The following is a 23867-nucleotide window of genomic DNA, read 5'->3' on the forward strand; positions in this document are numbered from 1 at the left end:
TGAAGGCTGGTGGTTAAGGCAGAAGAAGGAAGAGACCTAAAAATATCCTAATTAGGCTGATCACAACTATTGGAAGGATTATTGATTCTGAGTGTTTTAAATGAGTAATTGGCAGACAGGGGGATTTGAGAAAGAAGAAAAAAAAAGAATGAGAAAAATGTGCAGTTGGAACATTCACCAAAGTAAAAATGTTAGTGATATGAGTAAGGTACAGGTTTCTCAGATCCTACACCTAGATTATCTACTTGCTGTTTTATGACCAGATCAAGTACCTTTGAAACTGGAATACAACTGAAGAAGTGACCGCCCTAAGAGCCTCGTGTCACTTGTCATAAGAAGTCATCGTGCTTTGCTTAAACTCAGCTATTGTTAGAGGATTTGGGGTTTGAATTATGTTTCTGTTTTGGTTTTGTGTGTGGGTTTCTGTGTGTGCTGATGTATTATTCTCCGTTGTGCTGAGATGTAGAAATGGCATAGGAAAGTGTCAAGTGAACTGCTGACAATAAAAAAAAAAAAAATCACTCGCAAGTCCACTTCTTTGAAACTCATGCTTGCCCTGAGCATGATGCCGTTTCTTTGATCTTCTTGGCTTCAAAACAAATTAGACCAAGGCCCCAGTTTCATAGGCAGATGTTTTGGGTTGCTGGTTTGAGAGTCTTAGAAGATCTAAGACTGAAAAAATGAGGCATACGAACATATTTATGGCTCTCTCCTTAGGATATAATCACCAACAGATGAGTGAAGGACAAAGGCAGAAGTCTTCTGAATTTTACAACCGCACAGCGTCTGAGTCGAATGTCTACTTGAACAGTTTCCACTACCCAGATCACAGCTACAAGGACCAGGCCTTTGATACTCTGAGCCTAGACAGCTCTGACAGCATGGAGACCAGCATCTCTGCCTGCTCACCTGACAATATCTCTAGGTAAGATGTTCTCCTGAGGAAGGTTTCTGGTTTGGAAAAGCACCTGCTTGTTTCAAAAAATAAAACCGTCAATCTGAGGCAATGTATATGTACAAGCCCAAATTTCTGAAACGAAAAGAGCTACAATACAGAAGAGGGTTGAGTGTGCTGGTGGTCTTTGAAAGTACTTTCTTTGTATGCAGAGTGACTTGAGCCAGTCACACACCATCTAATCCATTTTCTCCTTTATTTCTTTAGACTTGACTTCACACATATACTGTGCTTCAAAGTGGGTTTGCCTCTGTTGGTTGACTCCAAACGTCATTAGGATTGCTTGTAAAGATTTAGCCATTCATATTTGTGTTCATACTTCGAGGCAAGCTAAAGTGCTCTTATGGGATTATGGCCAAAGGTGCATCTAAACTATAAATCTAGTTATAGTGCTCCTTCAAGAGCTTGTGATGATGCCTTGCTACCTGTTAAGTAAAGTCAGACCTCAGAGCCTGGCATTCTAGATCCAGCCCAGCTCTGCATTCATGCTGTCCTGCTACACCTCCCAGAGCGTCTTATTCATTGAGAGGGCGATGAATTCTCAGATTTCTGTGCCTTTGACCATATCGGTTCTAGCCCTGGAATCATGTCATCTGTTGTTTCTTTTATTTATATGCTTATTCACTCCACAGATCCTTCCAGAGTACTCTGCAGTTAACAGTGAGCTGGAGTTGACTCAAACCAGTTGCAAGAGCTGGGTGCACACCTCCTAACTCTGTGATCAGTGATGTCATGTTGGTAGTATGAAATTGGCCACAGTGGGAGTATTTCCACCACATAAACTGACAATTTGTTGCATTATCAGGGTTTTGTTTTCCCCCAGAGAGCTGATTTACCAGCACACCACTGTCTAGAGTCAGTTCTTCCTTTGAGTCGTGTATTCCCTCAACCTGTGCATAACTGAGCGTTCAGAGTGTCTAGCATTGCAAAGTGTCTTCACCTTTCCCTACCCCCTCCCACCTTAGCCTGGAGAAAGTCTCCTCACCATTTAAGCTCAAACTTAAGTTGGAAACTCATGAAAATTTCTCCTTTGAGAGTGTTTTTCTTTCATGTTCCCATGGAAGTTGATGCTTTTTTCTCTTGTATCACTGATCACATTGCAGTATAAAATCTTTTCTACAATAATTACCTGGCACATTCCTAAATGTCAAGGAGGATGCTAATTATCTTTTGGTTTCCACATTCAGCAGAAATCTTGGCACATAGTAGGCATTCAGTTAGTGTTGGCTGAATAAATACCTTGGGAAATAGTAGACATATTTTCAATTTTGATTTTTTTCTTTTTTTGTTCTGTTTCAATTGGCTGAGAACCATTATGATTTCAACCCAAGGAACATCCAGTGTTTAATAATGTCCATTGAGCAAACTGTCTCAAGTGAAAATGACTAATTGAATGATGACCATCAAACAAATTTTCCTCTGTTGCAGTGAAGTCACAGGCTAAGGACAGGAGCTGTCTGGGCCTTACCTGACAGCTAACTGCTACTTGAAGCAAATCACAGATCTCTCTAGGTTTTGATTTGCTAATCTGATAAATGGTGTATTGTTCCTTGAGTGCAAGAGGATGATGGATTTTAAAATATTTTGGTGGTAAATTATCATCATGTATATAGAATTTCTTTACAAAGTTTTGAATCATTTGCTTCTCCCCTTCCCCCCCAAAAAGGAATGACAGAGACAGAGAGAAAGCAATATCGGCAAGGTATGCTTAGCTTTGGGTTCAGTTCAGTTCAGTCGCTCAGTCGTGTCCAACTCTTTGCGACCCCATGAATCGCAGCACGCCAGGCCTCCCTGTCCATCACCATCTCCTGGAGTTCACTCAGACTCATGTCCATGGAGTCAGTGATGCCATCCAGCCATCTCATCCTCTGTCGTCCCCTCCTCCTCCTGCCCCCAATCCCTCCCAGCATCAGAGTCTTTTCCAATGAGTCAACTCTTCGCATGAGGTGGCCAAAGTACTGGAGTTTCAGCTTTAGTATCATTCCTTCCAAAGAAATCCCAGGGCTGATCTCCTTCAGAATGGACTGATTGGATCTCCTTGCAGTCCAAGGGACTCTCAAGGGTCTTCTCCAACACCACAGTTCAAAAGCATCAATTCTTCGGGGCTCAGCCTTTTTCACAGTCCAACTCTCACATCCATACATGACTACTGGGGAAACCATAGCCTTGACTAGATGGACCTTTGTTGGCAAAGTAATGTAACCCAAAGCTTTGGGTTAGTGTCTCATAAATGGAAAGAATTTTGAAAGATCCAAATCTAATGAAATATTATAGCCAGGAAATTTGAGGAGCAGAGGAAAAGAAGAAAAGGGACTTCCCTGGTGGTCCAGTGGCTAAGACTCTGCATGCCCAGTGCAGGAGGCCTGGGGTTCTATCCCTGATCAGAGAACTATATATTTATTTATTTATTTGGCTACACCAGAATTTGGTGTAGCCAAATAAATAAATAAATATATATATATATTTTTTTAAAAGGATAAATGCTATATTTTGTGGTATATAGAATGCAGTGTATTTTAATTCTAGCATTATAATAGGTGAAATATTGATATTACTGAATACATCCTTCCAGCGAAGGAAAGGAATTCTTAGGGAGAAACGCTAAAGCAACCATAAGAATTATAGGTATTTCTCCTTATCACATGAGAAATTTAATCTAAATTTAAAGAGAGGAATATGTAAAGACTAAAGATAATGTTTTGCTGCCCTTATTATTTAATATCAGAAGGGTTAGTATTTCACTGCTTTTAATATTGGAAAATGCAGTATCTCACTTTTTAAAAAATGAAAGACACTTGAGTGTGTGGAATGACTAGGCACCAAACCATCCGTCTCTTGCTCTGGGTGTTCTCGTAAGGCACTGGCTGCTCCCACGAGGGGGTCCGAGAGCCATGCGGCGGTGCCGGGAGCTGATGTTCCCAGGACAGAAAGCCTAGAACGTTGAGTAATTATTCATAAACGCCAGTAAATTGACCAATCAAGTGTGTTGCTTTTGAATAACAGGACAAGGAAGTCAGCAGCTTGGCAACTATTGTCTATCAGTGGTGGGAGGAATAAAAGGTGATGGGGCAATCATTTCTTTTCCTAGTATAGCATCTCAGAGGGGCTTTCCGGGTTTCTGAGGCACTATGCACTTTTGAAAGTTGTTATTTTGAAAACATCAGACTACCTACCCAAATAATTGTGAATATTTTATAACAGTATTCCCCTGGGTGAACCACTGATAGCATGGCCTTTTTTATCCTTTCTATTTTTGAGCCCTCTTTAATAAATAATTACACTCTATATGTTTTCCTATATTGGTGGCTTTTTCTGCTCCATTTTGTGCTCCCTACCCCTTTATCCCCCTCCAAAAACTAAAAATAAGTGTACATACCTTCAAATGATTCTCTCCTCAAACCCCATCTCTCATATTTGAAGGTGGTGAATGGCAGCGCAGCAGTGAGTACAGAAAGTTACCTAAAAGGGAGCCATTTCAATTAGATTTACCAAGATGCTTGCTGCTTGGAAGAATAGCTATGAGAAAGCTAGACAGTCTATTAAAGAGCAGAGTCATCACTTTGCTGATAAAGGTCCGTATAGTCAAAGCTATGGTTTTTCCAGTAGTCACGTATGGATGTGAGAGTTGGACCATAAAGAAGGCTAATCTCCAGAGAATTGATGCTTTCAAACTGTGGTGCTAAAGAAGACTCTTGAGAGTCCCTTGGACAGCAAGGAGATCAAACCAGTCAATCCTAAAGGAAATCAACCCTGAATATTTAAGGAAGGACTGATGTTGAACGTGAAACTCCAGTCCTTTGGCCACCTGATGCAAAGAACTGACTCACTGGAAAAGACCCCGATGCTGGGAAAGATCAAGGGCAAGAAGAGAAGGGTGTGACAGAGGATGAGATGGTTGGATGGCATCACTGACTCAATGGACATCAGTTTGAGCAAGCTCAGGGAGATAATGAAGGACAGAAAAGCCCGGTATGCTGCAGTTCATGGGGTCACAAAGAGTTGGACATGACTTAGCAACTGAACAGTGAATAGCAAGAAGTTTAGATCCAGAGACTTCAGGACAGTAGCCACCAAAATCTTAATCTACCTTTTTTTGTTCACCCAGCTACATTTTCTTTAAATGGAGATGACTCCACTGAATGTGCCATAGTAAGAGGACAACATTATTTCTGGCAGGTAGTTCCCTGTGACCACCATCATTTTCCATAGTGCCTCCCCCGGCCCCCCGGTTTATCAGCCCAGCACCAAGTATTTTTCTTTTCCTTTTTTTTTTACATATAAATTAATGATTTTATTATACATTATGTATTAACTTTTTTGCATATTACTTTGTATCATAGTTACTTCACAGAGAACTGACCCAGTGCTGCTAGCGTCATAGATTACCAATCACCGTGGTCAGAAATTACTGATTTGTTGTTGTTCAGTCACTCAGTCATGTCCAACTCTTTGCGACCCCATGGACTGCAGCACACCAGGGTTCCTTGTCTTTCACCATCTCCCGGAGCTTACTGAAATTCATGTCCATTGAGTCGGTGATGCCATCCAACCATCTCGTCCTCTGTCGTCCCCTTCCCCTCCGGCCTTCAATCTTTCCCAGCATCAGGGTCTTTTCCAGTGAGTCGGCTCTTTGTGTCAGGTGGCCAAAGTATTGCAGCTTCAGCTTCAGCATCAGTCCTTCCAATGAATATTCAGGATTGATTTCCTTTAGGATGGACTGGTTTGATCTCCTTGCAGTCCAAGGGACTCTAAGAGTCTTCTCCAACACCACAGTTAGAAAGTATTAGTTAAGTGTGCTGTCAGATTCTCTGAATGTCAAAAATTGAAGCCAAAGTAGAAGATGCCTGCAAAGGTCTAGTGTACATAAGAGGAAGAGGGAGAGAGGAAACAAGCATTTCTCTTGTGTGCCATCTACCTAAAAATATTCATGCTACCCTAAGATGAGCTTGTACCCATTTTATGAAGGAAAATAAATGTGATAAATATCAGGAAAATGGATAATAAGGAACTGATATTTGGCATGCATTGTAGTATGAGAGCACATCCTAATGGGAATTTTTCGAAGATAGGTAGAAAGAGGTCTTCCCTGATGGCTCAGATGGTAAAGCATCCACCTGCAATGCAGGAGACCCAGGTTCAATCCCTGGGTCGGGAAGATCCCCTGGAAAAGGAAATGGCAACCCATTCCACTATTCTTGCCTGGGAAATCCATGGACAGAGGAGCCTGGCGGGCTGCAGTCCATAGGGTTGCAAAGAGTCGGACTCAACTGAGTGACTACCACATACACAGAAAGAAAAATAAAGAACTAAAAAACTTCTCTTTTTTAGATCTTTTAAAAATGATATATTGAAATACCCTGAAATTATACATGTTTTAAAGAGGGAGCTCCATGCTGGAATTCTAGCAACATAAACTTAGTCTTGTGGTTTATTGTGTCACAAAAGCCATTGGTAGGATTACAGAATTACTCTTGAGTTGCGGGTACCTTTGCCTTACACTTTTTGTCGAGACATCATCTTTGTGTCCAGCAGAATATTCTTGGAGTCAGACAGTGTTTTTACTTTTTCAGTATCATTACGCTGTACACAAACATAAAGCTAAGAAAACAGGTCTTTTGTCTTAAAAAACAGCAGCTGAATGTCAGTTCTGCATAAAGTCTGTATTCTGCTAAAAGTATTGAATGAGCTCATAGAAGGTAGTGTTCTGAATACTACCTACAATTCTACTTTATTGTTACTATTGCTAACAGGCCCTGACCTCGTGGTCATGCTTTGAGAGAATGTTGAGGAAATTGATGTCATGATAGCTGTTAACCACCACAAGCGTGTGTGTGGAATGAGGAAACGACTGGATATAAGGTTGAGAGCATCCAAGGCTGAGCTTGGTTCTAAGAGATACTTCAAACAGACTTTCAGATACTTCTTATCCTTTTGGTTTATTCTGCTTTCTACCCAAGGTAGTCAACATAGCATTTGCGTTTTATTCTAGGGATTTCTCTCAGATGAGATACAGAAAACCAGAGCATTTCAGAGGAGGGCAGACAGCTTGCAAAGGGACCAGGTAGTCTACTGGACAGAGAAAGATTAGACATTTTATCGGGAGTAATAGTTTTCTTGACCTGAAAAAAGAATTGAGAAGATGAATTGAAAATAAATATTCTGGGACACTGGCTCTTCATTTAGTAGCAGCATTGGGGCACTGAAGACAGTCTTGGAAAAGTTTTCTGTCTGTATGGAGAATTTTGTTTGTTTTCTGTTTTGTTTTATTTATTTGTTGTATGATGATGTTCTTATTTCCTTTTCTTCTTCCTTTTTCTGTTTTTGCCTTTGTCTCTAAAGTGAATATTCTAGAAAGCAAATTCAGATTTTGCTGAAAGGTATTATTCAGCACTGAAAACTAAATCTGCTATTTAGATTCCTTGAGTCTGGGTGAACTCCGGGAGTTGATGACAGACACGGAGGGCTGGTGTGCTGCGATTCATGGGGTCGCAAAGAGTCGGACACGACTGAGCGACTGAACTGAACTGAACTGAACTGAACCCTTGAAAAGTTTCATTTTTCTTTATGACTGTGGGTTTTTACCAAAGTTGGTCACATGAGACAAATAATCTTCAGTTGATAAAATAGAACATGGCCAAGTAGAGAAAGCAGGCAAAACTAGTCATCTTTTCTCCATAAATGGCCAAGTGATTTCATATTATTTGGTATCATACAGTAATCCTATACGAGATCAGAAATGTGCCTGCCTTCTGAAGAAGGTCAGAAGTTGAAGCAATGACTCCTCTTGTAATTTGGATGGGCTGGAGAAACCAATGATGAGTGTCTTGTGCTCCAGGTAATACATTAAAAGTGTATTTTCAGCGACTTCAGGCTCTCCTTTGGCATGCAAAGTGCTAGCCAAATTACATTTCATTTGTTCCATGCCCTGATACTGACAAGTCTAGACTTCACCCTAAATTCCTACTGCGATTGCATTTGCTTCTCACTGCAGGTACAGTTCTGCCCCCTCCCCCCAAAGTATCAGAGGGACTAGCAGTATCATAGAGCAGCATTTAAAGTTTTGCTAAATAAAAGTGCTTTACATATCAGTGGAATCTTAAAATCAACAATAGCAAAAATGTAGCTATAGAGAACAAGTAGGTGTCCATGGATAAAAATTTATTATTTTTAACAAAATAACCAAAGTAGGGACTTCCTTAGTGGCCCAGAGGTTAAGAATCCACCTTCCAGTGCAGGGGATGCAGGTTCAATCCCTGCTTGGGGAACTAAGGCTTCACATGCCGCAGGCATGTTAGCCCGTGTGCAGCAGCAAAGACCCAGCGCAGCCAAAATTAAAAAAAAAAAAAAAAGAGTTTTAAGTAACTTTTAAAATGTAATTTTTTAAAAGCGAGACTTTAGGTGCCTAACAGTTATGAAGATGTGATGTAGTAAATGTTAATATGCATTTTCTATGAGATGTTTTCAGAAAATTCTGTTAGGCTGCACTGTTGGCATTCTTGCTGGTTGAAGAGAATGGAACTTATCCCTTTGTACTTCCCTCCATCAGCCCACAGAAGTATGAGGGGAAATATGCCTTGTTCCTGTCTTTCTCATGAGAAAACACCTGGCTAAAAATTGGCCCACATTCACTCTGCCAAGTCAGCCTAATTGTTAAGCTTCTGAGGATCCACCATTACTAAAGCTGTCCCTCTCCTTGATGGATACATTTTGTAATGGGGCTGGCAGTACTGATTTTATTTTTTTTTTAACTTTAATTTTTTAAAGCAGTTTTAGAGTCACAGCAAAATTGAAAGGAAGGTACATAGATTTCCCATATACTGACTCCCACCACATATGCATCCCCTACCCCTTTATCAACACCCCCCACCAGAGTGGTGCGTGTGTTACAAGTAACAAACCTACATTGACACAGTACTATTACCCAAAGTCTGTAATTACAAATTATATAGATTCACTCTTGGATTTGGACAAATATATATCCTGTATCCATCATTATTGTATCAAACAGTATTTTCATTGCCCTAAAAATCTTCTGTGCCCTGTCTATTCATCCTTGTCTCCCTGCCTACCCTCCCCACTTCAAATTGCTGATAACTACTAATCTTTTTACTGTCTCCATCGTTCTTTTTCTTTTCCAGAATGTCATATAGTTGGAGTAATAAAATATTTAGCCCTTCAGATTGGCTTCTTTCACTTAGTAATATGCATGTATAGTTCCTCCATGTCTTTTCATGACTTGATGGCTCATTTCTTTTTAGTGCTAAATACTACTCCATACATAGTCTGGATGTACTACAGTTCATTTATTCATTTACTTACTAAAGGATATCTTGGTTGCTTCCAAGTGTTGGCATTTGTGAATAAAGCTGCAATAAACATGTGCGCCCAGTGCTGATTTTAAGATAAACTGTATATCCTTAATTACTGTGGTCATTTCTCTTCAAAAGAACTCTTAGCACTTTGTTGAAACATCCAGGGTTGGAGTTGATCAACAATATGTTTTAAGAAGATTATGCTAACAATTATCTTATTCATTTTTATGTGAATTAATTTTACATGAATGTGTGTTTCAAACATGAACCCCTACTGTGTGCCAGGCTGTATGCTGTGGAGGATACAGGCACAAAAACCTCTCTGTACCCAAGAGAGTCTAGAAAAGAAAACATATTTGGGACTTCCCTGGTAGTGCAGTGGCTAAGACTGTGCTCCCAATGCAGGGGGCCAGGGTTCAATCCCTGGTCAGGGAACTAGATCCCACATGCCACAACTAAGACCCAGTGCAGCCAAATAAATGAATTTTAAAAAACTATTTTTAAAGAAAACATATTTAAGTGACTATGCAAGTATTCATGCATAAGAACACTGGTTCTTCACAACCAGAACATCAGAGTGAGTAAGTTTTGACTTAGGCCACCGCCTTTTTTTCCCAGAATAGTCAAAATGTGAAAAAGTAAAAAGTAAAATATTTTGTTTAATGGTAAACATTCCCAAGTTCTTCTCTTTCTCTTTTGGTTTTTTCCTTCCCTTGTGTGACGTCTTTCTCAAGAGACATTGCTTTTAAAGCTCTGAAACCTTGAATGCAGTTTCCTCGTTGGTATGGTGGTATGGGCTTTATTCACACAACTGGCCACCACTCTTCTGTTGCACCTGTAAGAGAAGTCATTTTTTAACTGACCGTCTTAAATCACCATGTAAGAAATAAAATGTCCAGAAGCATGAAGATATAGCAAGAGAGTAGCTGGTGACACATGATCCCAAACCAAATCAAATGACTGCCAAACTTAGGGGTCATCTACATAGAATCTGGTGATAGTTTTGTTGAACAGTCTGACATCTCTGAATAATTAAACTAATGAGAAGGCCTCCCACAGGCCAGAATGTCTAAACTTTGGAGGAAACATATTGGGAACACACTTTGTAGGATTTTGGTTTCGCCTTATGCATGAATAGAGCACTTTGTGTGGTGTTATTTCCCTTGCTGGTATTTCGTCTTCTAAACTGAGGTAAGTTACTTTCACCTAGAGCTATTAGAGTTGAAGTGACTTGCCTTGTCAGACCAGTGATTCTTGTAAGCAACATCATTTCATATTGGATCTTGGGGTGTGTGTGTGTGTGTGTGTGTGTGTGTGTGTATCTAATGAGACATCAGTGAGCAGCAGTATTCTTAAAAGGCTTTTGTGTTTTCTTTAGTGCCAGCACTTCAAATATTGCCCGAATAGAAGAAATGGAGAGACTGTTGAAGCAGGCTCATGCAGAGAAGACAAGGCTGCTTGAATCCAGGGTAGGCCTAATATCTTTATGCCAGAGGCCAGTGATGTGGTGGTTCAAGATGCCCTGTCTTCAGGCCTCAATAAGCAGTGGGACCTTGGAATAGTCACTCTACCTTTCTTGGCCTTATTTTCTCTTTATTCTTTTTTATTTTATGGCCACACCAAATGGCTTTTGGGAAAAGAAAATGGCAACCCACTTCAGTGTTCTTGCCTGAAAAATTCCATGAACAGAAGAACCTGGTAGACTACAGTTCATGGGATCGCAAAGAGTCCAGCACGACTGCCTGCACACCGAAATGGCTTTTGGGGTCTTAGTTCCCTGACCAGAACTGAGCCCAGGCCCTCAAAGTGAAAGCACAGAATACTAACCAGTGGACCAACAGGGAAATCCCACTGGCTGCATTTTCTTTTCTAAAACGTGAGAGTGTTGGAGAGATGTTCTCTACCACTCTTTACTGCACTACCATGTTTTTAAATGTAAAGTGTATACAGCATGGGCATAATGAATTCTTTGTATTACATTTTCCCCTCAATGGCCCGTTTGTTTGCCTGCTGGGGGAAAGGAAGAATGGCAGGTCTTTACACGTTCTCCCTGCCTTGCCAGTTCATGGTAAGGACACTATTACGATATTAAAACTCCCACGTTATTATGACTATATTTCAAGCCAGAATGTGCACTTCCTTAGGAATCCCCCAGATTCCTTTACATCCTGCCTGAAAGGGCGCCTCCTTTCCTCCTCTGACTTCCCTGCTGCTTCCTCTGCGACCTTCAGCCAGGAAGCCACAGAGCAACAACAGGAATTGGAAGGACCCACAACCATCAAAGAAAGGCTAAAAGCTGTGACTAGTGTTGGGTCACAATTAACCTTTTTGTATTAAAAATGGAGAGTTGGGGTCATTAGTATGAAAGGACTGAAGAGTCACAAGCTGGGTTTCACTTAATATTCCATTGTTAACTTTATGTAGTGGCTGCATTTCTGCACAGAATGATTTGAAAGCTCTGTGAGCAATGATTATGGATGTTTTACTCTTGGTTATACACTGTAAGAACCTCAGCTATAAAATTAGGAATTGCCCAGTGAGATTTAGATATATATGCATTGGAATTATTCGAGTATAACCAGTATGTTTGAAATTTTCTTCTGCATAATGATACCTAGGAACGAGAAATGGAAGCCAAGAAACGCGCTCTGGAAGAAGAAAAACGACGTCGAGAACTCCTGGAAAAACGGCTGCAGGAAGAAACTAGCCAGAGGCAGAAGTTAATTGAAAAGGAAGTGAAGATAAGGGAGAAACAAAGGGCCCAGGTGGGTCGGTCAATCTGGATGGGCTGGAGTAGGCTGCCTCCTGGTGGTCATTTTTTAGAAGACGGTCGTGCTGTGTCTGAGGATGCCTGTGGCTGTGCTGCCCATTAGCTTTTGGCTTCTAATGGCCAAGAGAAAGATGTTATTAGGCCAAAAAAAAGTGTGTTTATTTCAAAATTCATTGGGGACAACTAACAAAATAACATTTTTCTTTAGTTAAGCGTGGAACATTTTCATGGGAACCCATTTTTTGGAGTATATTTAAAAAGAATTTTTTTTTTTGAGCGACTTTGAAAGTTCAGCTAGATTCGTTTCTAGAAACAAATACAACACCCAAACTGAGTTGAGAAAAAGAGATTCTGTCATCTTTTGGAAGCAGACACTCCAGTACAGAATAACGAGCCCAGTTCCTTGCTGGTGGAATTAATATTTATGGTGGAATTCATTTTAAATTAATTTTAATGGTGGAATTTACTCAATAATTAATATTTTGAATTGTTTTCCTAACCACACTGTGTTGTCACAGTGCTGCCAGTCCACACACATGGGCACAGGATTGCTAAACTCGGGAGAACCACCCACTTTGTTTAACTTCCTGTCTCAGTCATCGTGGAGTTTGGTCTTGTCACTAGAACTGCTTACATAATGTATGTTTCCGGAGAAACTAAAGTAAAATTTTAAGTACCATGTAATTTAAAGGTCAAGTCAGCTTTACCAAGGCTTACTAGATTTAAAGATAAAAGGTACCAGTTCCTTCCCTTATTCCTTCCAGTTGCTGGCAGTTTGAAGTTCAGCAGTGAGAGACTTGCCTTAATCTGTGGCACCTGTCTAGAGTCAGAGTACCACAGAATCAAAGGCAAAATAAAGGGAAAATCCAAGGAAAGCGTGTTCGTTTTATCTGCTTATGCCAAACCTCTGGCACATTTCGGTTTGCTGGAAAGGTCATCCATGACTATTTGGTATCTGAAGCCAAACCAAAGGCACAATTCTATTTTAATCTCAAAGATTAGTTTTGTTTCCAAGTATATGATTAGGTTATGTTCCCCCAGGACAAAGGGGTGGGGTAGTCTAACAGCATAAAATACGAGACCGGTTTAGAAATGTTACTCGTGGTGGCATGCGCGACCTAGTCTAGATGAACCTCTGCTCCAGCTATTGCTATTGCTACTGCTAAGTCACTTCAGTCGTGTCCGACTCTGTGCGACCCCATAGACGGCAGCCCACCAGGCTCCCCCGTCCCTGGGCTTCTCCAGGCAAGAACACCGGAGTGGGTTGCCATTTCCTTCTCCAGTGCATGAAAGTGAGAAGTGAAAGGAAAGTCGCTCAGTCGTGTCCAGCTGTAGTAAACTTAAAGACATCAATGACAGACTTCTCTGCCTGGTCCCGGACTACTCATTGGGTACAGCTTTCATTCCACATTCTTATCTTATTTTAACTTTGCCTTTCAGAACACCTCTGCCTTCAGTTTCTATCAGAGAGTACACACAAATCAGCATGTACATACATATATGCTTGGGGCATCTGGTGGGGGCTGTACTTACTAAATGACGTTCAGTCAGTTACATCATGCCTGAGGTTATATAAGGAGAACTGTTGTCGAGGTTGTGGCAGGGAGAACTCCTGGGAACATTACAGTGGAGGAGCCCTCCTCTGAAAGAAGCAGCCGAGAGAACTTCATGCCCTATTTCCTTATGTTTTTGTCTTGTTATCTGCCGTGCCAAGCGGCATATGGGATCTTAGTTCCCCAACCCGGCATCAAAGCCATGCCCCCTGTGCTGGAAGTATGGAGTCTTAACCACTGGACCGCCAGGGAAATCCCTTCCCAGTTTTAAGTGCTGAATACCTCTTTTAAAACTAAGGTAAATGACGTTTCCATTTTTCCATCTGGCCTTTTCAAGGAATAGAATCTATTGGCCTGAATTTATTCACATCCCCCCCTCCCCATACCATCACATTTTTCTTTAAATGCCATCCGCTTTGTCGATTCCAAATGACAGTGTTTAAGTTCTCATAAATGCATGGACGTTTGAACACTTAGGCTTTTCAGTTCATAAACATCTGTGACCTAAAACCAAACAAAGAGCTATAGATTAGATGGGCTTGTGCATTTCCAGGCTCGACCTCTGACCCGCTATCTGCCTGTGCGGAAGGAAGACTTTGATTTGCGGAGCCACGTAGAGACTGCTGGCCACAATATCGATACGTGTTATCATGTGTCAATCACAGAGAAGACCTGCAGAGGATTCCTCATCAAAATGGGTGGAAAAATTAAAACCTGGAAAAAACGTTGGTTTGTTTTTGATCGGAACAAGCGCACCTTCTCTTACTATGCAGGTAGGTCATAAAAAAATCCAAGTAATATTCAAATCAGGAATTTTCTGTTAAAGAACAAAAGCAATAAAATTCAGAATAAATAAGTAAAATGAAAAGTAATAGATTAATGGCAATATTAGCTTGATAGATGTATTCAGATCATATGGTCCAGTATTTATGAATTTCCTCTAGAAATAATAAAAATTACATTTTTAAAAAGTGTGAGTCAGTTTTGTTCTGGTTCTGAAATAAACTCAAACCCAAATAAATATTAAATGGAATTTACTTTTTAGACCAAAATACTATCTTTTAAACCATGAGATCAGAAAAGGTTTCTATTTATTTACTTATGGTCATATGCCCTATTTAAGTCACACACAATTAGATAGCTTAGCTGACAGCCATTCAGCTCTAGTTCATGGTAATTTCAGCAGTGAAAAGCTCCTTGGTGAACTATTGAATAAGTTAAGTATTTACTGGGAAATTTTCCAGTAAATACTGGAATATTTTTGGATTCTTTAAATGATAGATTATGAGACTCGTACCCTACTGAATCCTCTATGAGTACAGGAGTATTTGTGTAGCCAGTGTATTTATTAAGAAGCTATTAAGAAGCCCCTTATTTACACATGGATTTCATATGAAATATGTCCATTAGCTGCACAAGTATAGCTGTGCTCTCTTTTCAGCTGCTGAATAAGAGTAGTGTCAGACTAGAGGTTATGAAGACACCCTGCCTTGGGGTGATAGTTCCAGCATTTATGAGCATTGTTGGGAATTGTTACAAAGTGTAGCAAGTAATAAATTTAAAAAAACAGTCCAGTCATTTAATCTGTAGGGTGTGGTCAGGTATGTTTATGAAGAAAGGTGTGAGAAACCAAGAAGCTTGTGGAAGAAAGGAACCTCTGTCTATGGAGACCCAGAATCCCAGAGTGAAGGGTGGGCAGGGTGCGTGCCTTTAAGCGGGGGGCACCAGAGTGAAGGGTGGGCAGGGTACATGCCTTTAAGGGGGGCTCTTTGGGTGGGGCTCCAGTTTCTACGGTGGAGAGCAAATGGCCTAACTCTCACTGGTTACCTCTTTCGGGCTTTCTGACTTTGGGTTTTATAAGAATCCAAAGACAAGATCTTCAGTTAATACAATAGAAGAGATGTCTATGTGATAAGAAATGCCAATTCAGTGTCTGCAAAATGCATAAATGCTATGTGCTAGTCTCCACTGACAACCTTAGCCAGAATTTTAAAATAATTCAAATAAAACAGCTTTGCTCATCTCTGCTCCTTTTTTCTAGGAGCCTTATTTCATTCTTTCTTCAGTCTGACAGGTGAGAGGTTTAGTGCTTGTTTCTGGCCCATATAAATGTGTTTTTCAAATTTAAACTTCTTAGTGACCAGTTTTCAATTTTTTTTTAAATACCAAAATCTTTTGGTATATGAACGATTACTCAGAACGCTAATACCGAAAACAGACAAAAGTTATATTTAATTCAGCTTTTTAATATTTACAGATTGTATAGCTGACTGGTGAGACCTAGTTTGTCGAACGAAACGCTGCCCATTTGGCTCTGTTTGCAGCCATCATCAGCTTTCCTGCTCCCGCCCTCCCCACCCCGACTCTTTCCCAGACGCCACCAAGCACAGGAATGGATCAGCCAGCAGGCTTGTCCTGCAGATGTAGTTCATGCTTGACTCGATCCCATAGGTGCCACGAGATCAAATCCCATGTCAGCAAGCTAGTCAGCCTGGTAAATGAACACGGCATGTGTGCAGGGCCTAAGCCAAACTCATAGGTCTCCCTGTGGAGCAGGCCCCTGTGCTTGGCCTCCCACATAGTAACTGAGCAACTTTAGAAGAGTCTCTAAACAAACCTAAGGCACAGAAAATATGTCTGTAAATTGCTAGGATAATGCTATTGAGAAGGAATACTAGAATTATCTCATCAATTTACAAGAGCCTTGTATTTTTCATTTTTTCTGACTTGCCCTACAAACAAAAGTTTTCTTCCCCCAGTTTTCTGCCTGCTTTGAAACACTGACAAGGTTTACTTTTATCTTCAGATTTTATTTTATACCCATTTCCAGAAAACAGAGTATTATTGTTTTCCAGTGAATGAATTATTGCAGGATCTTTTCCACCAAATGTTTGAGAAACACACTCACCTTTTCTTTCACAGAAACGGATGGAAACCCACTGAACATGGTATTAAAGTGTTTCCCTAGGAAGAGCAAAAATAAACACAAAAATATGGTCTATGCTCAAATAAGTTTAAAAAATGCAGAGTTAAATGCAATTATATAGGTTAATTTTCTGCTGAACTTCTCAGGGCTGATATTTTTCAAATTTGCTTTTTACTGTTGTTAAGGGTGTGGGGGAGGGGGGGCAAGGACTCTCATTTTAGTAAAAACTTCAAAATGCAACTAAGTCTAAATAATTGAAGTAAGTCTTTGTCCCATGACAGAAGTTCTGACCTTTTCTAACACTGTTAAGCATGAAATATCCTTTCAGATTTTCTCCATGCCTTTTCATATATGGTTCAATGTACATAGGTATTGTTTCTTCTTTAATCCATTTAGGACCAAATTATTCACCCTGTTCATACCTTTCTTCTCATAATGATATTTCAAGGTTTTTCTCTTGAGCACATGCATATTTACCTTGCTCTTTTCACTGGCTGTGTAGATTCCATTGTATGACTGGTCTAGAATTGAATCAGTTCCCTATTAAGGCTCCAGCAAGTCTTTTGCAGCATTGTGGGTGGCACTAGTGGTAAAGAACCTGCCTGCCAATGCAGGAGACATTAGAGATAACAGTTTGATACCTGGGTTGGGAAGATTGCCTGGAAGAGGGCACAGCAACCCACTCGTGTTCTTGCCTGGAGAATCCCATGGACAGAGGTGCCTGGTGGGCTACAGTCCATAGGGTCACACAGATTCGGACACAGCTGAACCAACTTAGCACTCAGCACGCAGGTCCTAATGAACACAAATACATACGCACATGCATAAGAAGCTCTTTTAGGGTGCAGTTTTAGAAGCGAAATTGCTGAGTAAGAGAATTTTGGCACTTTCCATTGTGTATGTTTTACCAAATTGACTTCTAAAAGAGGCTTTCTTATTTGCATTTCCTCCAACAGTATATGATAAGAGCCTTTCTTATTTTTTTTTATGTACTTGCACGTGTTATCATCCCTGCCGAGATTAAATTACAAAATATCTCAAGAACTTATTGTTCTTATTAGTCATTACAGAGTGATGCTATTTGATTGGTGGTTTCATTATTGGTTTTGTTTTCTTTAATGTTTGGTTTGGTTTTTATGGCAAATATGTTGAAATCTTTGGAAGCAGTTTGAAAAGCGTTGCATTGAAAGGACATTACATTATTGACATGAAGCTCTGTTGGAAACAGGATTAAAAAAACCAAGCAGAGTAGACAAGAAATTTGATAGGGAAGAAACGTAAGTAGGATATTATTTTAAATTATAAATAAAAAGCACACTTATTACAAATGTTTACAAGAGTTCCAGTTCCAGTTCAGTTCCTCAGTCATGTCCGACTCTTTGCGACCCTATGGACTATAGCACTCCAGGCTTCCCTGTCCATCACCAACTCTTGGAGCTTACTCAAACTCACGTCCATTGGGTTGGTGATGCCATCCAACCATCTCATCCTCTGTCGTCCCCTTCTCATCCCGCCTTCAATCTTTCCCAGCATCAGGGTCTTTTCTAGTGAGTCAGTTCTTTGCATCATGTGGGCAAAGTATACAACTACTGTCTTGAGAATGTAGGAAAATAATTTTTATTGATGTTAACAGTGTTTACATTTTGTGTGCTAAACTGACAGTCAATATTCTATATTATATTTGACTGCTAATTTAGTGAAAAGCCTTGAGCAAAGTCACTTAGTCCCTTTCATGTAGGGTTGCTAATTCCAACCTATGTTTTTTTTCTCTTTTTTCAGAATGGGATGGGGCTAACCTACATTATCTGAATTAACCTTAGACAATTTAAATGCTAGATAAATTTTTTAATTAATTCATTTATTTTAATTGGAAACTAATTACAATATTGTCATGGTTTAAATGCTAGATAAATATTTTAATGATGATAGCTGTAATGAAGTTATGATTTTTTCTGTTCATCAGTGGTGATAAAGTATTTATTTTAACACTCATCTGCCATTGCAGACAAGCATGAAGCTAAATTAAAAGGAGTAATATACTTTCAAGCCATTGAAGAAGTATATTATGATCACCTCAAGAATGCTAATAAGGTAAGCAATGAATTTCAGATTCCCACAATTTGAACTCATAAGTTGGGGTGAGACTTTCCCAAAGGTCCAGTGGTTAAGACTCCATGCTTCTACTGCAGGGCAAGCCGGTTTGACTCCTAGTTGGGGAACCAAGAGCCCATATGGTGCATGGCCAAAAAACAAAGTTGGGTGAAAGAACAAGTTAGTACTTGCCTATGAGGAAACATCAAGGAAACATCTTAGTAAGGCAAAGAGTAGTATTTATTGAGTTGTTTTTGGAGCACTCACTATCAGCGAGGTTCCCCTGCTAGAACTTTACAAAGTATCTGCTAAAATGACTGATGAGCTCATTGTGAGAGTTCTTGTGCAAAAAAGCCAGAAAGATGGTCAATCTTGAGAAAGGTGTTGAGGGCAAGACTGTAGGTTATATTAGAGCAAAAGTAATGGCTACATTGCTGTTGCTAAGTTGCTTCAGTCGTGTCCGACTCTGTGCGACCCCTTAGATGGCAGCCAACCAGGCTCCCCCGTCCCTGGGATTCTCCAGGCAATAATACTGGAGTGGGTTGCCATTTCTTTCTCCAATGCATGAAAGTGAAAAGTCAAAGTGAAGTCGCTCAGTCATGTCTGACTCTTAGCGACCTCATGGACTGCACCCCACCAGGCTCCTCCATCCATGGGATTCTCCAGGCAAGAGTACTGGAGTGGGGTGCCATTGTCTTCTCCATTCTATAAATTGGAACTTTTAAAGAGGAAGAAGCCCTCACATATCCCTGTGTTATATTTAACGTTGTAATTGCAATGTATTCACTTAACATTCTTTTCCTCTCTTGATTTTCTTTCTAGAGTCCTAATCCTTTACTTACCTTCAGCGTCAAGACACATGACAGAATCTACTACATGGTGGCCCCGTCGCCGGAAGCCATGCGGATCTGGATGGACGTTATAGTGACTGGGGCGGAAGGCTACACTCACTTCTTGCTGTAGTGAGCTGACACGGCTTCAGGGCAGACTGCAATAATCTCTTACAAGAATGAAGCCATATCAACGCCAGGTGGACAGACCCAGCAGACCCGTCCCTTTAACTGCGGACACTCAGAACTGCTTTCGTAGTAACAGGAAGTCATTTGTAAAAGAGAAAGAAGGGGTTTTAATTCAGAGCTTGATCATAAATAATTCAAAGCTTGATCATAAACTGCAAAAGAATTGCCTATGAGAAAGAAAACACTCTTTCGGTAAATAGCATCACTTATAGGAACATTTCTTATAAACTTTTTATCAATTATTGATTTTGATGAAATAAACTAGTTTACAAAATGTCTGTACTTGGAAAATATGAAATTATTTTAGCACCCAAATCATTGGTGGCATTGACGTTCTTGGTAATCAACTGGCTCTTTTTTAAAGGAGCATTTTGTGGAAGGTTATTTTATAAATATTAATATAAACAAATAAGGGCTTGGAAAGGCAGTCTATTGTAGGAGGAGTTTGGCCCTAATTTTTAAGTACTACACCGAAACCAAAGACTTGACATGACCTCTGCTGAACAGTAGTAGTTTCAAGTGATGAACTGCACTTAGTGCCACTCTACATTTTAAAATGGTACTTTGATGCCAACAGGTGCCCAGGAAGTTGACTTTGAAGAGCATAAGCTACTGTACATACAGAGCAAACACTTTGTAAAAGAAGAACAAAAAGCTGTGTGTTTTAGGAAGAAGGAGTCTTGGACATTCTATCACACTGGGCGATTTAAAGACAATATTTAGCTTCAGCTGTTTTGCTGATGATTTCTCCATTTCCAGTGCTGAGAATAAAGGCAACAGTAACTGATTTCCTTTAGATTGTCCAACTTCTCTTTGCTGTGGAGTACATGTGTTAACTGCAGCCTCACATGATATAACTACGAAATCGAGCTCTGTTTTCACCAAAGAACAGACCAATTATTTTCCAAAGTATTGTAGTTCTGTTCAGAGGCACATGAAGTTCACCTTCATGTTCTCTGTAATGTACTATTTTATGATGTTTTTTCTTTACAGTTAGCTTTTGTATTGAATGAAATGACTTCAGGCAAGTCCTTTTGTAACAGTTTTTCAAATGCCATTTATCCTGGTTTATCATGTTGTGTGTTTTTGTAAGTATGAATGTACTCTTTCTACTCATTGACAAAGGAATAGAAGTAGAAAGTAATAATGTTACTTACTAGTAAAAATGAAATGATTAGATTAGAAGTGTCTATAAAATTTGTCAGGCCTGACTGGGTACAATTTTTTTTTTTTAATTTGCAGTGGTTTATATACATGTTGCCAATAATAAGATTTTGCGACTGGATTACACATGACGTTACTTGAACAGTGAAGGACAAAATCACAATTGCAGAAGATATTTTTATAATCTGTTTCTACAGAGATCACCCCTAAACCCTGTAGTGATCTAAGACAGTGAAGTACAAGTGCTGAACTTTTGTTGGTTAATGTAAAGATATAACTTTTCTGAACTGTACTTTACTTTCTTCATAGGACTGTAAAGATACTCTAATCAACTTTCTATCTTGCACGATGTAGTAAATGGTTCAAATATGTGTGTCAAAATATGTTGAGTTTGGATTAAAATGTTGATCAGATTTCACATTTGAAAATAAACTCAGTTTAATTAGGAAATTACCCATTGGTAGCATGACAAGGGGTGAATTAATCAGCAGAAGTCAACTGTAGAAGTGACATAAAGTTTGTGTGCTAGCTAACATTATGACTTGTAGTTTATAAACTGAAGTAATCAGATGTGTCTCTGGTCACATTCCTGTTGCTAACAAAATGAGATGACCCCTGAGAAATCTGACATCTTTATGTCTAATTGCATCGACGCAATCATTACTGGGGATTGAAAGAGTGCATTTACCTATCTGTCTCTCTGATGGGGAAAAAATCACACAGGTGTGAAGTTAAAGTTCTAAGGCTTTACTGGGTGGGGACCATATTTGTCTCCCTGAACTCAGGCAGCAGATTTCAGAGAAAAACTGCCCTCAATAACATGTCCTTTCACACATGTTAATGAAGGCAACATTGATAGTGGGTCAATGGAAACAACATTGTCTGCTTCAAGCCCATCACTGTCAGTAAAAGAATCTTCACTTGACTCCAGTCACAGTTTTTGCTGATGTGTTAAATTGATGAAGGTGCGTGGAGAAAATGATTCATGGGTTCGTGGGTTTCTCTGGGTTTTGTGTGTGTGTGTGTGTGTGTGTGTGTGTGTGTGTGGTGCCTTTCCCAGTATGCGAACAAGTAAAAATTTTTTATTTGTTTTGCTTCACATAAAATGCCAGAAGACATGCAAAAATAAAGGGAGAGAATAGGGACAGGAATGATTGAGAATATTTGGATTATCCAGAACCACAGTAAGAAGTGTTTATTGTTAAGATACTATGGATGCGGAAGTGATGTGTGTCACCTTAGTGCTTAATGGAGAACCAGAGAAATAACTCAACAGCTTTTGGAGAAAGTTGCTAAATCAAGCAGCTATCCTTGCTCTGTTTCTGGCATTTTACCTCTCAAGGAAGAAATCTCTTCTTTCATTTGTTCAACTTTCCTGGTGCCTTCTAATAGAATAGTTTCTCAAAACTCCAAAGATAAGCTGAATTCACTGTATCCAGCCTTTGCCTTTAACTCTAGCACCAGTCATTGCTCCAAAATTTATGACCAAGATAGTTAAGTGGCTTTACTCAAAGTCGTAAACCAGCCACTGTAACTTTTGCATAGAAAACAAACAACAAAAAAACTGAGGTAAGTCTTTACTTGCTGGTGCTTGAGGCCTCCAAGAACTGCTTTGAAGGACATCAGAGCTGGAATCCAGACCCTTGTGCCAGAAATTATTCAATCATATTTTTATTGGCCATTCCATTTTTCTTCTGTTTGCCTCTGAAAATGCTGCTCTAGCAGATAACATACATCCTTATAAACCATTATTGTTTTCTATAGGATGGTCACAAATGAGGCCACTGGGTCAAAGAGCATTGACAATGTAAATTTTGAATTGTCATAGGTGATATTACTTGACAAAAGAGTTTAGCAGTTTACTTTCTCACCATCCATACACGAATGCCAGCTTGCCAATAATTGTTCTTTTTAACTTCTGCCAACCTGACGGGTAGGAAAAATGGCATGCTAATTTTTAACATTTAATGCATGTTATTCACGTTTTTCAGTTAGTGAGGTTGATCATCATGTTTACATATGTGAACTGCCTATCACAAAAATTACATATTTTTTCTACCAATTTCTGGGAGCAGGCTAAACGGAAGTATTAATACTTTGTTATCCACTCAGTAAATCAATTTCGCTATATGTTTTTATTCTTTTTTATTCCAGGGGTTTCAAATCCTGCTTTAAAAAGTTCCTTTTATCTATACTATATTCTCCTAAAGTGTATTTAATCTTCTCGGTTTTATTCTTTCATTGAGACGGTTTAGCTACTGGAATTTATCTTCGCACACAGTATGAGGGAGTGTGTGTTAGTCGCTCAGTCCTGTCCGACTCTGCGACCCGATGAACTGTAGTCCACCAGGCTCCTCTGTTCATAGAATTTTCCAGGCAAGAATACTGGAGTGGGTTGCCATTTCCTTCTCCAGGGGATCTTTCCCACCCAGGGATTGAACCTGCATCTCCCACATTGAAAGCAGATTCTTTACCATCTGGGTCACCTGGGAAGAATGAGGGAGGGGTCTTAATAATTCAACAGTCTGACACACAAAGAGCTAGTACAAAAGCAAATTGAAAAGAAGCAGTGAAAGTTCAGTTCCACTCCAGGCGCTTATACAAGCATGATTGAGGTCAGAATTTGTAAACATTCCCTGTACAAGTCAATGTATTGAAAGGTTGTTGCTGTACCATGAAAGGTGCTGGGATTCTTGGCCTCCAACGGAGAAAAATTCAATTCGGGGCCAGCGATGAGGCTTGATCGCTCAGAGCTTTCGTGTAATAAAGTTTTATTAATGTATAAAAGAGATAGGGAAAGCTTCTGATAGACGTCAGAAGGGGTCAGAAAGAGTGCCTCCCTGATAGTCTTTATTTGGTTGTTAGCTACTAACAGTCTGTTAATTAGAGAAAAAAGAGTCTGAAATATAGTTCAGTTCAGTCGCTCAGTCGTGTCCAACTCTTCGTGACCCCATGAATCGCAGCACGCCAGGCCTCCCTGTCCATCACCAACTCCCGGAGTTCACTCAGACTCACGTCCATCAAGTCAGTGATGCCATCCAGCCATCTCATCCTCTGTCGTCCCCTTCTCCTCCTGT

At 39.9% G+C, this 23867-nt stretch overlaps 1 protein-coding gene across 22 annotated transcripts in view; it reads left to right on the plus strand.

The window, feature by feature from the left end:
* PHLDB2 (pleckstrin homology like domain family B member 2) overlaps positions 1 to 21243 on the plus strand; it is a 242070-nt gene extending 220827 nt beyond the window's left edge. For 20 of the 22 annotated variants that reach the window (XM_069552946.1, XM_069552960.1, XM_069553031.1 and 17 more), the window contains 6 exons: positions 718 to 925; positions 10646 to 10736; positions 11886 to 12032; positions 14144 to 14363; positions 18522 to 18607; positions 19430 to 21243. In XM_069552946.1, the coding sequence (XP_069409047.1) occupies positions 718 to 925; positions 10646 to 10736; positions 11886 to 12032; positions 14144 to 14363; positions 18522 to 18607; positions 19430 to 19570 (893 nt within the window). In that variant the 3' untranslated portion in view covers positions 19571 to 21243. Of the gene's footprint in view, positions 1 to 717; positions 926 to 10645; positions 10737 to 11885; positions 13889 to 14143; positions 14364 to 18521; positions 18608 to 19429 lie in introns of all 22 variants that reach the window. The other 2 variants (XR_011249172.1, XR_011249157.1) reach the window with 2 other exon arrangements.
* The last annotated feature ends 2624 nt before the right edge of the window (positions 21244 to 23867 follow it).

The sequence above is a fragment of the Ovis canadensis genome, chromosome 1 (assembly GCF_042477335.2).
Source record: "Ovis canadensis isolate MfBH-ARS-UI-01 breed Bighorn chromosome 1, ARS-UI_OviCan_v2, whole genome shotgun sequence".
Taxonomy (NCBI): domain Eukaryota; kingdom Metazoa; phylum Chordata; class Mammalia; order Artiodactyla; family Bovidae; genus Ovis; species Ovis canadensis.